This window comes from Grus americana, chromosome 1, assembly GCF_028858705.1.
Source record: "Grus americana isolate bGruAme1 chromosome 1, bGruAme1.mat, whole genome shotgun sequence".
NCBI classification, from domain to species: Eukaryota; Metazoa; Chordata; class Aves; order Gruiformes; family Gruidae; genus Grus; species Grus americana.
The window spans coordinates 188,872,557-188,884,948 of NC_072852.1; the positions used below are offsets into that span (position 1 = coordinate 188,872,557).

The 12,392-nt window shown below is 44.4% G+C and overlaps 1 protein-coding gene across 1 annotated transcript; it reads left to right on the top strand.

The window, feature by feature from the left end:
* The first annotated feature begins 8,762 nt into the window (after positions 1-8,762).
* ARL11 (ADP ribosylation factor like GTPase 11) lies at positions 8,763-10,782 on the top strand. The gene is given in 2 exon segments (XM_054826988.1): positions 8,763-9,563; positions 9,565-10,782. Coding segments are annotated over 2 exon segments (684 nt in total). The 5' UTR covers positions 8,763-9,038; the 3' UTR covers positions 9,724-10,782.
* The last annotated feature ends 1,610 nt before the right edge of the window (positions 10,783-12,392 follow it).

The window sequence follows — 12,392 nt, forward strand, 5'->3', positions numbered from 1 at the left end:
TGTCATCAGAGTCTCCATGGGAAGCCCTAAAAGAACCGGAAAAGGAACATACACAACACTTATTTTCAGATCGTGTTTGTGGCTCCGCAAAGGAATCGTCTGTCAGGAACAACTGCCTTTCCTGACATGGCTCGGAAATGGTGTGAAGGTAGATCTGTTAAACAGAACTTTGATCCTATTTTGTGCTGTAGAACAGGCTTGCTTAGTTACAGTATGCAGAAACCCAGTTGTCTTAACAAGAACTGGAACACAAGCCCCTGGTCAGGTTTTTTATTCATGTGGGTTTAAGTTTCTCGTTATTAGTTATCACTAATTAGTTTTTACAGCATGCAGTAAGTCCTTAAACAGTAGTTACAGGCAGTTTATACTGTGTCTGAGCTTTACAATCAGCTGAAACAGCTAAAAAAGTGCTCTATATGGAGCAGAAGTAATTTTATAATCTCATGAATAACTTGTTTCAGTTCTTTTTCTTTCAATTTGGCTTTTTGTAGAAGCCAGCAATAACAAAAAGCAACCTGCCCCTGTCATTTTTTCTAGAAGGAAAAGGGATATGAAGCCTTTTATCCATCTTAGAAAAGTTATGAGGGAGTGGAAATATTATAAAAGCATTAAATAGACCAACCAGGCAAAGCAATGATATTCAGGGACAAGTTTTGTAGAATAAAAGGAATTATTGCTTAAGACAATATACAGATAACGTGTGTAACTCGTTGCTGACTTTGGTGAGTTAGCTCAGATGCTGATCCCTCTCTCTCTTACACTGGTGGTCTCAGCTTACATCTCTTTTGCTAACAGTAGCAAGTGTCTATGAAGTACTTTTCTCAAGTGACCAAACTGGGAACATTTGAGATTTGAAATGGACAATAGCATGGCATGGAATTACACCTCAAACCCTAATGCAACCCGAATCAGCAGTTTCACTCCTAAGTATATGTTGTCGAAACTGGAGATCACAAAGGTGTGCATAGTCATAGATAAATCCAAGTTTAGGAGAATTTGTAACCTTGTCATTTGTAGATTTAAACGTCTGTTCTGTCTCTGCAGCTCTACAAGTGACCACAAACAGTGAAGAGTCACAATGGCAAGTGTCAGTGACCTGTTAAAGGATATTAAAAGAAGAAAATTCTTCAAAGTGTTTCTCTCCTCCTCGTTCAGCATTATTTTTTCCATCAGTCAGTTAACTGTTTTCATTCAAACTGCAGAGTCCTAGGATACGATGTGAGCTAAATCTGATATGAAAATAATCTGGAGCTAAATGTCACGGAGCTGGCATCTTATTCCAACTCTATTCTGCAGTCCTTACCATCAACTTTCTATGGTTGTGAAACAACAGGTACACAAAGTATATGTACAGTTGTTCAGCAAAATCTGTTTCAAAGTGATCCTGCTGCAAAAGGGTGCCAAGGGCCTGAGGGCTCTTAAGTCCTCCCTTAATCAAAGCAGGAGCTCTGACATCTGCAGTTTGGCAGGAGCTGAGTCCGCTGGAGATCGGCTCTCCATTGCGAAATGTGTGGGATAACAGTGACGCTCTGTGGCCAGCCCGATAAAATGCAATTTCTGAATTTTCACAAGTTTTCTTTGCTTTTATCCATTCTACCAGACAGAAAGATAGTAAAGATCAGTTTGTAGCTTTCATTCTTGTTGATAATTTCCAGTATCTTTTCAATACTTTTCCTTTATTGTTATAAAATGTCCTAAACACGTAAGCTAAGACAAAAACTAAAATGATCTAACAAAACCTTGCATCCAAAACCCCTGAATCTGAGGAGAGTGAGACTCCACTGTTGCTGTGGAACTTGGGAAGTTGTACAAAGTGCATTTTCAGGTCCATGCTTACATTGTCAGTTTAATCACATTTCTTCCTGTGGAACTGGAATGAAGGAAGGCTCCTTTAGGCGGAACTGGATTTATATATTGCAAAGCAGAATTCCCTTCAGACTAATCTGGAGAGATGAGCTTTGTCAGTGTACCTCCAAGCTGTAATTTTTACTTCCATTGAAGTAACAGATATTACCTGTATTATATATAGTGCAGGTAGGCAGTATGATTAAGCATCGTTAGATAGCCTCTGTCGGGCTTCCTCTTGACAGCAACTGAAGGAATAGTAAAAAAAAAATAGTCCTTGCTTCATAGCTTTTACATTCAGCACATGGAGGAGCAAATACTAGGATATGTAAGAAGACAGAGTAAGAGCCTTTTTTTGGCACACATTGATATTTTTGTACATGTACCCAATTTTTTCCTCTCTTTTTTTCTTTTCAGCTAGAAACATTAAGAATAATGGAAAAATTGAGATTAAGGCATTTCAAGATAGAGCTGTATTTTAACTAGTTTCTAAGGTGAAAACGGCATGTATGCAATACGTAGCATAGACCTAAACTGGGATAGAGACCAACTATAAGAAGAAAAGCTAATAAATAGTCTCAGAAAAGGGAGTGATGGTGTTAGGATAGGTAAGGAAGCCAAAACGGCTTAGTTTTTAATTGCCCTGAGAGACAAAGTGAGATGTTAGGAGTCAAGGAGGAAGAGATCTGTGAATTTAAGACATAAGAAGAAGGACCTGGAATGAGAGTTCCAGTGGTATAGACAAAAGAGTACAGAGCATTGCCAATTTTTGTGGAAAAAACTAAAACAATTTGGGTAGCACTTGAATAAATTAGTCTACAGAGAGGATTTGCATCCTGGTAAAATTCTAACCAGCTTTGGAAATTACAAATTCAGAGATTGGAGTAACAGTATTTATGAAAAATATTCTACAGTTGTATACAAAAGATGTAGTAGTTAAAACAGAAATCAAAGCAAGGTAAGTGCTTTTCCTTTCCACAGCAACTGTTGCAACACCTGCCAGCTAAGGGATGAGAACATGATGGAAAAGTCTTTGCTTTGTGCCATATTCCTCCGCATCTACCTCGTTGTCAGGGTGCAACGAGGGCTCCCAGCGGGGTGTCAGGCAGCTAGGACCTGTTCCTCTGGCCCCAGCCAGGGAGCAGGCAGGCTGGGGGGCATGCGGGGACAGCCCTAGCCCTGGGCATCAGGCACCTCCCTGAGAAGGAGGTTGGGCTGAGGTCCTCAGGGCCCTCACATCTTCTCAACAACTTTCTGTTCCAGCTGTATGAGGCGTACAGAAATTGAACACTAAACACCACCAAAAAAAAGCATCAAACCTTTCCCAGATACCCATATACCATGTCTTTTCAGGAGTGCTGAGGACAAATAGGTCAATTCCATGTCAAGGTTGACACTGCTTCAGTCACGATGAGGAGAACATTGCGCATAGAAGTTCAAATGGAGACTCTATTTGTACCTGTCCTGGGCACTCTTGACATTTCCAGGTATGATGACCAGTTCATTGTGTCCATTCAGCCTGCTGTGAACACTGAGCCCAACCATGGAAGGAGCTGAGCTTCTGTTGTGGCACTGAACTCATCACAAGCAGGAGGCTGCTGGAGGCCATAGCCATGCGTAGGGAAGGTTTTTGACTGAGATTTCCCATCCTGTAGTTTTCAAATCCAAACCTGTGACATGAGGGGAAACTTGTGTAGTTGTTCTGCAAGGCAGAGCTCAGAAGCAAGCTCTTTTCCTCAGAGCTTAGCCATGACCAGTTCGGTCTTCCTGGCAAAACACCTTTAGGCAACTGGTAGGCACCACAAGCTGTATTTTTTCCTCTGCAGTTTGTCTGTCTCACTGACAGCAGGGTGCTCTGAAATGGAAAGCAAACAAACGTCCAGTCCCTTTCACAGTATCCAACTGTATTGAGCAGGACCTCACACCTGTGGGCATGTTTGTGTCCTAGTGGTTGCTGTCCTTCAACACAGGGGTTGCAGCAGGCCAGACAGATGGGGACTAAGAAGAAACAAGGACCAAGCTTTCTCCTTTGAAAACTGTGACATGGCATCAGCGAGGACATAGTAGGTAACTTTTTGCGCTCTCCAGCTGGAGTCATACATTTCTGGGCGGAGTTAACTGTGATAAGGCAAGTGCAAAGCCAATGGCATATCCACTACAAGTTATACTACCAAAAAACATTTTCCTTCATCAAATGTTTGTCCCAAGAAGCAGAGGCAAAACAGAGACCATGGGATGAGCTGGGCTGAGAGAACAACATCCTATTTCCAGTCCCACTAGGAATGCCCTGGAGGTACCAGCACCTCTCTCAGAGTGCTTGATGAGCACCTGAAGGGCAGGTACTTAACATCCGCTGTGTGTTTTGTTGTGTGAGTCTTGTCACTCTGATCTTTTGGGAGTCAGTCAACAGCTTTGAGCAATCACATAGTCAAGAGACGTCACCACAGGTAAGTTTTTCTAAGGCACACCAAAGCCTGTGGCCGTATTGTGTAGCTTTCAGAGTATGCTAAGCCAGCTTTCAAGCCTCTGGGACTCCATCTCAGGAGGAAGCAGCTTCCCTTCAGCTGCTGGCTCTCACAGCTGCCCACTGGCCCTGATGGGACAGGCAGCTTCCCAGCCACGTGCCAAGAAAACCAGCATTAGTCCATTAGCAGGAGAGCACTGGGGAAGAGCAAGAAGTGAGTTTCCCATGGGCACACCAGAAATCAGGGGCAGGACAAGAGGAACGGACCAGGATACAGAAAAGAAAAAAGTCAAACTTCCCTAAGCCTGAACCATCACATTTGGCTTTGTTGTGGCTTTAGCTTGGGGTCCCAGCTAGGTCAAACCCACTGGTCCCCTGCAGCTCTGCAAGGAGACACAAGTGAGTCTGGATGGGGAGGTCCAGTCTGCCTTCACTGGGCTGGGATTTACTTGTTGCTCCAAGCAGATGCCATTGGGCATCCTTACTCACGGTAAGGACCAGATCTACTCCAGTTAATCCTGGCTCTGCTGAGGGTTCCGTCCCCCAGAGCTGCCTTCCAAAGAGGTGACATGGGCTGGACCAAACCCCCACCCCAGCTCCTTCCATCACTGGGCAGGGACATGCCCTCCGGGTCATGCCTGTTGGAGGGGTGTGCTGGGGGGAAAGCACATGTCTCCTGAGCTGCACAGCATCGCTGCTGGGGACATTGCCTGGGGACACTGCGAGGACACCCCAGGGAGGCTGGTTAGGGCCAATGAGGCCCCTCAGTGCCCTTGGCACCCTGACACTCATGTGGATATTGTGAATATTATTTGGGTGAGATTTGTGAGGTCATTTAGAAATGACCGATATTATACCCATATTTTCTACATATTATCTAAAAAGAAATTTAGTTTTGGATGAAAATCTATTTATGATGAAAAACTATTTATACTTCTAGTGAAGGTAATCTTTTGGTTTTGGTGGAAAGGGGGACTAAGCTTTCACGTGCCTCTAATTACCTCTTTGATGCAAAGGTCACTGCACGTCTAACGGAAGAGACAGAGCAGCAGTGGCTGCGCAGTGCCTGTGAGGCTGTTAATGGGAAATGTTTTGTACTAATAAAAGGGAAAAGTCAACGTGCAGTTTGCCTGGAAGTTTCTGCTTTGCTTTTCAGGACACTTCTAGTAGTTTGGTAATGTGTAATAAGGGGCACTGCCTTCTCGAGAAGCATTTCTGGTGGACTCAGCCGCACCTTTGCTACATGATTAACACTGTTTTCCAGTGAATTGGTTAGAATTGGAGCCACCTGCTTCAGAACTCACCCTGTTTTGGTGTATGGCATCACAGCCATGAAGGCTGTCTTGACAGCCATGAGCATCGTGTTTTAACCCTGAGATGACGTGGTCTCCCTAGGGAACCGTCAGCTATCAGCTTGTTCTCCAAAGCCTATGTCTCACATAGATCACAGAATCATAGAATTGTAGAACGGTTTGGGTTGGAAGGGACCTTTAAAGATCATCTAGTTCCAATGCCCCTGCCATGGGCAGGGACATCTTTCAATCAAGTTGCTCAAAGCCCCATCCGACCTGACCTTGAACACTTCCAATGATGGGACATCCATAACTTCTCTGGGCAACCTGTGCCTGTGTCTCACCATCCATATTGTAAAAAATTTCCTCCTTATGTCCAATCTAAATCTACCCTCTTTCAGTTTAAAGGCTCTTTCTTCTTCCTATGTACACCCCATGGAGTGAGGGCAAAATGCTTTGATAGTGAATATAGTGATTGGGACAAAATTCCGGTTACTGGAATATTTAGGGCATGGGGAGGAGGAGGGATTCTCTCCTATAGTACTATTCCTGATTATTGCTCTTTCTGATGAATGTCTAGGAAACAAGGGAATGCATTCTTAACAAACAGCGAACAAATAAATTGACTGAAATTCTATGAAATTATAAACAGAATTAGCGACCATTGGCTTTGCTCCTGTGAATTTGGAGACGTGAAACACGAGGCAAGAGCATTTGTTCTGCCCATGTAAGATGTAGCTGGGGTAGGGGCTGTCCTTGTCTCTGAGCACAATTTCTGAATTATTTAGCATACGGCCTTTCTGCTCTGGCAATAGACTCATTCAGCTCAGCTCATCTGCTTTTACTTTCTTTACTTTCATTCTTTCTTAAACAGACTTGCAGTTGCTCCCATATATTATTTATTGGACATACTATGCTTTTATAACATAGCTGTGGGTGGAACAGAGTCTGTAGGCACAGTTTGCACACCATATTTGGAATAATTGCCAGCAAGAAAGAAAATAGGCTGCAGTTCAATGTGTGAGGTATAAGAATGTAAAAAAATAAGGAATATAGAGTTGCCTCTATTTGCCCATGAATTACTCTATTCTGTGCCATAGAAAACCCGAAAGTAATCTTCAATAAAACTGTACCCTAGTTGCATTCTTTATTCTGGCTTTATTTCTTCTTTTTCTTTTTTTCTTCTTTTTTTTTTTTTCTTTTTACGGAGGCAGCCTACTTCTGTAGCATGTTAGAGAGTGATACAGTAAAGACTCCATCACATCATATTTCAAATACTCAGTTATTCACTGGATGGTAGAATCTCCACCCTTGCTTCCTGTATCTATATTTTAGTTTACTTGAAAGAAATTTCAGTGGTATGAATGTCTGGTCAGATGAAACAGATGTGTACCACAGCCTCCTGTCAGCCTACTGCTCCTGTCTCAGAGAAGACGAGCAGTAGCAAAGGCAGGAGAAACATGGAAAGATCGAGAGACAATTCACTCAACCTACTGGTATGTCCAAAAATACCAACTATGTTGATCTTACAGTACAACGCAATACGAGGAGGAAGGTTTTCCCAAAATGGAGAACAAGCAGATTAAGGAGCCAAACAATTTAACTTATTTTGTAAAATGAAGAACTCAGACAAATGGGTAACCCTCGCGTAGCATCATGCACTGCAGAGTGTGCAAACAGTTCCTGAAGGATCGGGGTCTGCTGCATATCGTAGTTCTCTTTTTTTTTTTATTCCCATTTAGAGAACTTCCTGCCCTTTTTCCATTTATAGACTGGTTTCAGAGAAAATCACAGATGAACATATACTGCGTGATTTATCACATGCGTGGTGGCATGTTTATAGTTAGATTAACTCTGCAACAACTGCTGTAAATAAGCATTAGCTTTTGAATTAACCTAAAGCCTGACCATAGCAATACATCTTACATATCCACAAGCTGCACAAAGCTCATGGAGGCGCTTGATACCAACCAGCAATGTGGGTTAACTACAGGAGAGACATGTATCACAGAAATATCTTGCAAAACATGGTCTGTAGGACCCCTTGCAATCCCATGCAGCCTATCTGGTGTGGACTCTGTGTTTTGTTTCGTTTCTCATTCATCTTCCTTTCTTTAAAAGATGGAAAACTGATACATCTTGCCTGCAGGGTAAGAAATATGTTTCCGGTTGCCCACCAGTGACCTGGTCACTGACCAGACAGTCCCTTCCACATGCTGAACTTCATCTGCAGCAATGGTGGCTTGCGACATGGAGGCATCATGCAGAGATCATCGCTGGGGAAACTACATCTCCCACAGACACGTGGAAGTCCCCCGCAGTCCCAGGGAAGCGCAGATGAATCACATTTCCTTCTTCATCTTCAAACAAAGGTGTCTGGAGAGCAGCTCTGTTTTAACACTGCGATGTGAGATTTACAGCCGCTTTCAGCTCTGCATGCCTCTGAGCAGTCTCTTAGGAGCAAAACTCAACCAATAAAGAAGGTAAATACCAGCATTGCTGGGCCTCTGCCTGGCTGCCATCAGCCGCTCTTGCACAAGCAACTCTGGGAGCTGTTTCAGCAGCACATTTTTGCCTCTGGCGTGTAAAGTTCAAGTGGTGCTGTCTTGTTAAACAATTTTCGCTTCTTTTAAGGGATTTTTTTACCCCTTCAGCCACAGAGGACTGACTTTGCTTCACTTACAGAAGTTAAAATGCAGTAAATACCTTGATGTAAAGAATTTTATAGATTTTCACCCCAGGCAAGCCGTTTTCACTGGTCATATTTCAATGAGACATTAAAAAACCATGCTTGTGTGCATTTTCTTAAATTGCTGTTCTTACCGTCTGCGCAACAGGTAGTGAAAGCTGATGCAACAGAGATTGGTTTTGTACTTTCTACTGTAAGACTGGCAGAAAAAATGCCAGTTGTCTTGTTGCTCATGTTTAAATCCACACCCTTGAGCTGTGATTCAGCAAATTCCCAGAGTAACTCTGGTCTGAAACCCAGGTTCCTCCTTGTCCTGTCCTGCCAGGGGTGGATTTCCCCTAGAGAAGCCAATGAACAAAAGCTCATTTATTTCTATATGCAATGAGGAGGAAACTTGCTCCATCATCTCCCCACCTCTTCCTGCAAAATATTGGCTCTGTTTTGCACTGATCACTTCAGGTCGCGAATGAAAATGGAAGTTAGCGGCAGCGGAGCTGGGATATAGAAATTGTAGTTTCCAGCGGCGCTCCTTGGCTCTGCTCCACACCTCATAAATAATATCTCTCACCTCATTTTAGCTACGAAGAGAAGCAAAAGCAAGCTGCCTGTGTCTTTCTTCAGCAAACCTAAGGGGCTCTCTTGGAGAGGCAGAACTGAGCACTCTGTTATTAACAGACATTATTGAGGAAATAAGCTTGCTTTCTTTTTTTGGCTGCAATATTTTTGCCACGGTTGCAACAGCATCTTGATGGGGAAGCTGATCTCCAAAGGCCAGCGCAAAAGAGATGCTCGAGTTGTCATGCTGGGGCTTGACTTTGCTGGCAAATCCACCCTTCTGTACAAACTGAAGAGTGGCCAGGCTGTGGAGACCTGCCCAACGGTGGGCTTCAACGTGGAGTCTCTGCAAACGCCCTGTCGCGTATCCTTCACCCTCTGGGACGTCGGCGGACAAGGCAGCCTGCGGGCAAGCTGGCGTGACTACCTGGAGGACACCAACACCCTCATCTTTGTGCTTGACAGCACAGACACGGCCCGGCTGCCTGAAGCAACAGCGGCACTGGAGGAAGCGCTGAGCCACCCCAGCATGGCTGGCGTCCCCGTCCTCCTCCTGGCCAACAAGCAGGAGGTGCCAGGAGCTCTGGCTCCCGCCGAGCTTGGGGAGAGGCTGCAGCAGGGGAGGCTGTCGGGGCACCGCTGGGTGCTCCGGGGGTGCAGTGCCCACACTGGACAGGGCCTGCAGGAAGCCCTGACCGTCCTGGGAGAGCTGCTGCGGGGTCTGGAGCAGAGGTCCCCCTCCCAAGAGCAGCCCCTCGCAGGGCCGGCGGGGAGGAGGCAAGCCCCAGGGCAAACCTGAACCTTCAACGGACCCTTCCCACTCGCTGCCCGCAGGTTTGCCACAGAGGATCCCAGCCTCCAGGTGCCCCCTAAAATGAGCAGACCTGCGGCAGGCACATGCCACACTGAAAACCACCCAGCTGCTTGCCACTGAAACTCACCAGGAAGACCTCAGAGCAAAACTCCCATCATGGAGCATTTTTGGCTCCATCTCTCAGACTCTCACCAATGGCCACAGCTTGTCCGGCAGTCACCAGGCTCTGCTCATCCCTTGTGTGTGTGTCCAGTGCTTCAGCAGGGATGCTTTTTGCCCGGAAATATAAATTATACCAGAGATACGCACAATGGACAGAGCGGCTTATTTTCTTTCTGCAGCTCCCAGCTCCAATGCAGCTATCCTGATGGGGTGATCCCACGGGGGGGTGGGGTTTAAATGTGCCCCATGCTACTTCTCACTCAGCTTGAATCACATGTTCATCAGCTGGAAAAGCAGCAACTGCTAAAATGGAATGGCTGAACTGGAGCAGCGTAAGCACAGGAGTTCAAACAGCCGACAGCTAACTGGTTTTAATGCGGCATCTACAGGTATAATCTTTGAGCCATGGACGTGAGTCAGGATTGAATGTTGTAACGTGGTTCAAGGATGTCTAGATATTAATTTCTGCATTTCTTGTTTTGGGCTTTTCTTTTCCATTTGTTATTTTTATCAAATACTGGTTTCATGAAAATGGTACCTCATTTTCCTTGGATTATATTTAAATATAAAGAAATCAAATCTGACTTCTAGATGCTTGGAAGCACATCTGCACGGCCAGTCAACTTCTAAATAACCTCATGGTGGGTTGAACAGCCAAGATGAAGCCCTGTCTCTCAGACTTTTTGAAACTGGATGAGACCACTCTACAGGTGATGATTGGTAACCATGGGCACCTACGGGCACAGGCAGGTTGGTAACCAAAGGGCTCTGCACATTCAGCTGCATCTGGGGCAGTTGAAATGACCCGGCAGCTCACGATGGAGCTGGGTCCCTTGTTGCAGCGATGGTCTTTGTCCGATCCTGCTGAACCTACCATTGGAAAGACCTATAAAATGTGTGCCTGAGGGCTTCCTGTACCCAAAATTCTGTTATTCAGGGTTAAAATGAAGAAATTTCATAGTAGTCCCTACTTTATTATGAAATGAATGAAAGTGGTGGGAGAAGGGAAGAGAAAGGACACAAAATTTTCAGGCAGCAGCAGTCAGCTCTTTCAAGAAAGAACTTATTCAACTTAGAAACATGAAGGGGAAATACACAGCAAAATCCTATTCTGTTCATACCAAAGCATTTACAGTTGTTAAGGAATTAATCATCCAGCTGTTACTGGTGCTGTTATTAGCCTCATTTCATAGAAGGCAGCAGCTGGAAAACAAGGCTTAAACAGTCATGAAGAAACAGAATATGACATTTATAGGAAGGTCTCAATAACAGAAATCCTTCCTAGTGGAAAAAGTCACATTTTTTAGCTGCGTTAAAGTATAACAACTATTATATGCTATAAAATAGTACTCCAGTGTTGATCTGGCCTAAGTAGACTTAAACAGCACTGAATTGTATAATGAATTATATGATGAAGCTGTGTGTATGTTAAGGAGGACAAAATCACATCTTTAAATCTTTGCAGCTAATGTAAGCAGGCTGATCTGTCTTTGGCTTGTTGTAGGTGATCATTGTTTGCTTCTAACACACAAGTCTCCAATGCACGTTGGTGCTGGGTATGTGACTGTCAGAGGTGGACCAAGCAGTTTCTGTGAGACAGCACGCATGCTAGTACCTAGACAGAGACAAATCAACTCAGGTCATGTATGCAACCCAGTCACCGGTACATGAAAAAGCCTCATCTTCTCAGGGGCCCATCCAGCTGTTTTGAACACCAGTCCTAGAGTCATCATGCAAAAGACTCTCTGTCATATTGCTGTGCCAAAAAAAAAAATCTCATTATTGAGTTCACTGGTGTTTTGGTCTTGCATCTCATAGTTCAAAGCTGAGTACATTAGAGTGGGGGATCAGCAATAGTTTAAACTCAACACGGACTGAAAGGTTGTCCTGAAGATATTTTACTCTTGTTTGGCTCTTAATGTGTGCATTTGACTCTACAGGATTGTCTGCTGGTGGTTAAAAGAGGCACTGAAGCCTTCCCATTTCTCCATGAGTGTTTTTTAAGGCTTTTAAAGAGAAAAAGTAGGCTCCTCTGGCAGCAAATAGAGGTGACCACCAGCCTTTGCGTTGTTTTTAACCCAGCGAGCAGCTAAGACAACCACACAGCTGTTTACTCACTCACTCACCCTCCCATAGTGGAATGGGGAAGAGATTTGAAAAGAAAAAGGTAAAACTTGTGGGTTGAGATAAAGACAGTTTAATAGGATAGAAAAGGAAGAGAATAATAATAATGATGATAAAAAAATACCCAAAACAAGTGATGCACAGCACAGTTGCTCACCGACCAAAGCCGATGCTCAGCTAATTCCTCAGCCGCGCCACCTCTTGGCCAACCCCCAGTTATACACGGAGCATGACATCATATGGTATGGAATATCCCCTGTGTCCCCTCCCAGCTTCTTGGGCCCCCCACCTTCTCGTTGGCAGGGCAGTATGAGAAGCTGAAAAGTCCTTGACTGCTTGGCAACAACTGAAACATCAGTGTGTTGTCAACATTATTCTCGTCCTAAATCCAAACCACAGCACTATACTAGCTGCTAGGATGAAAATTAACTCTATCCTTGCTGAAAC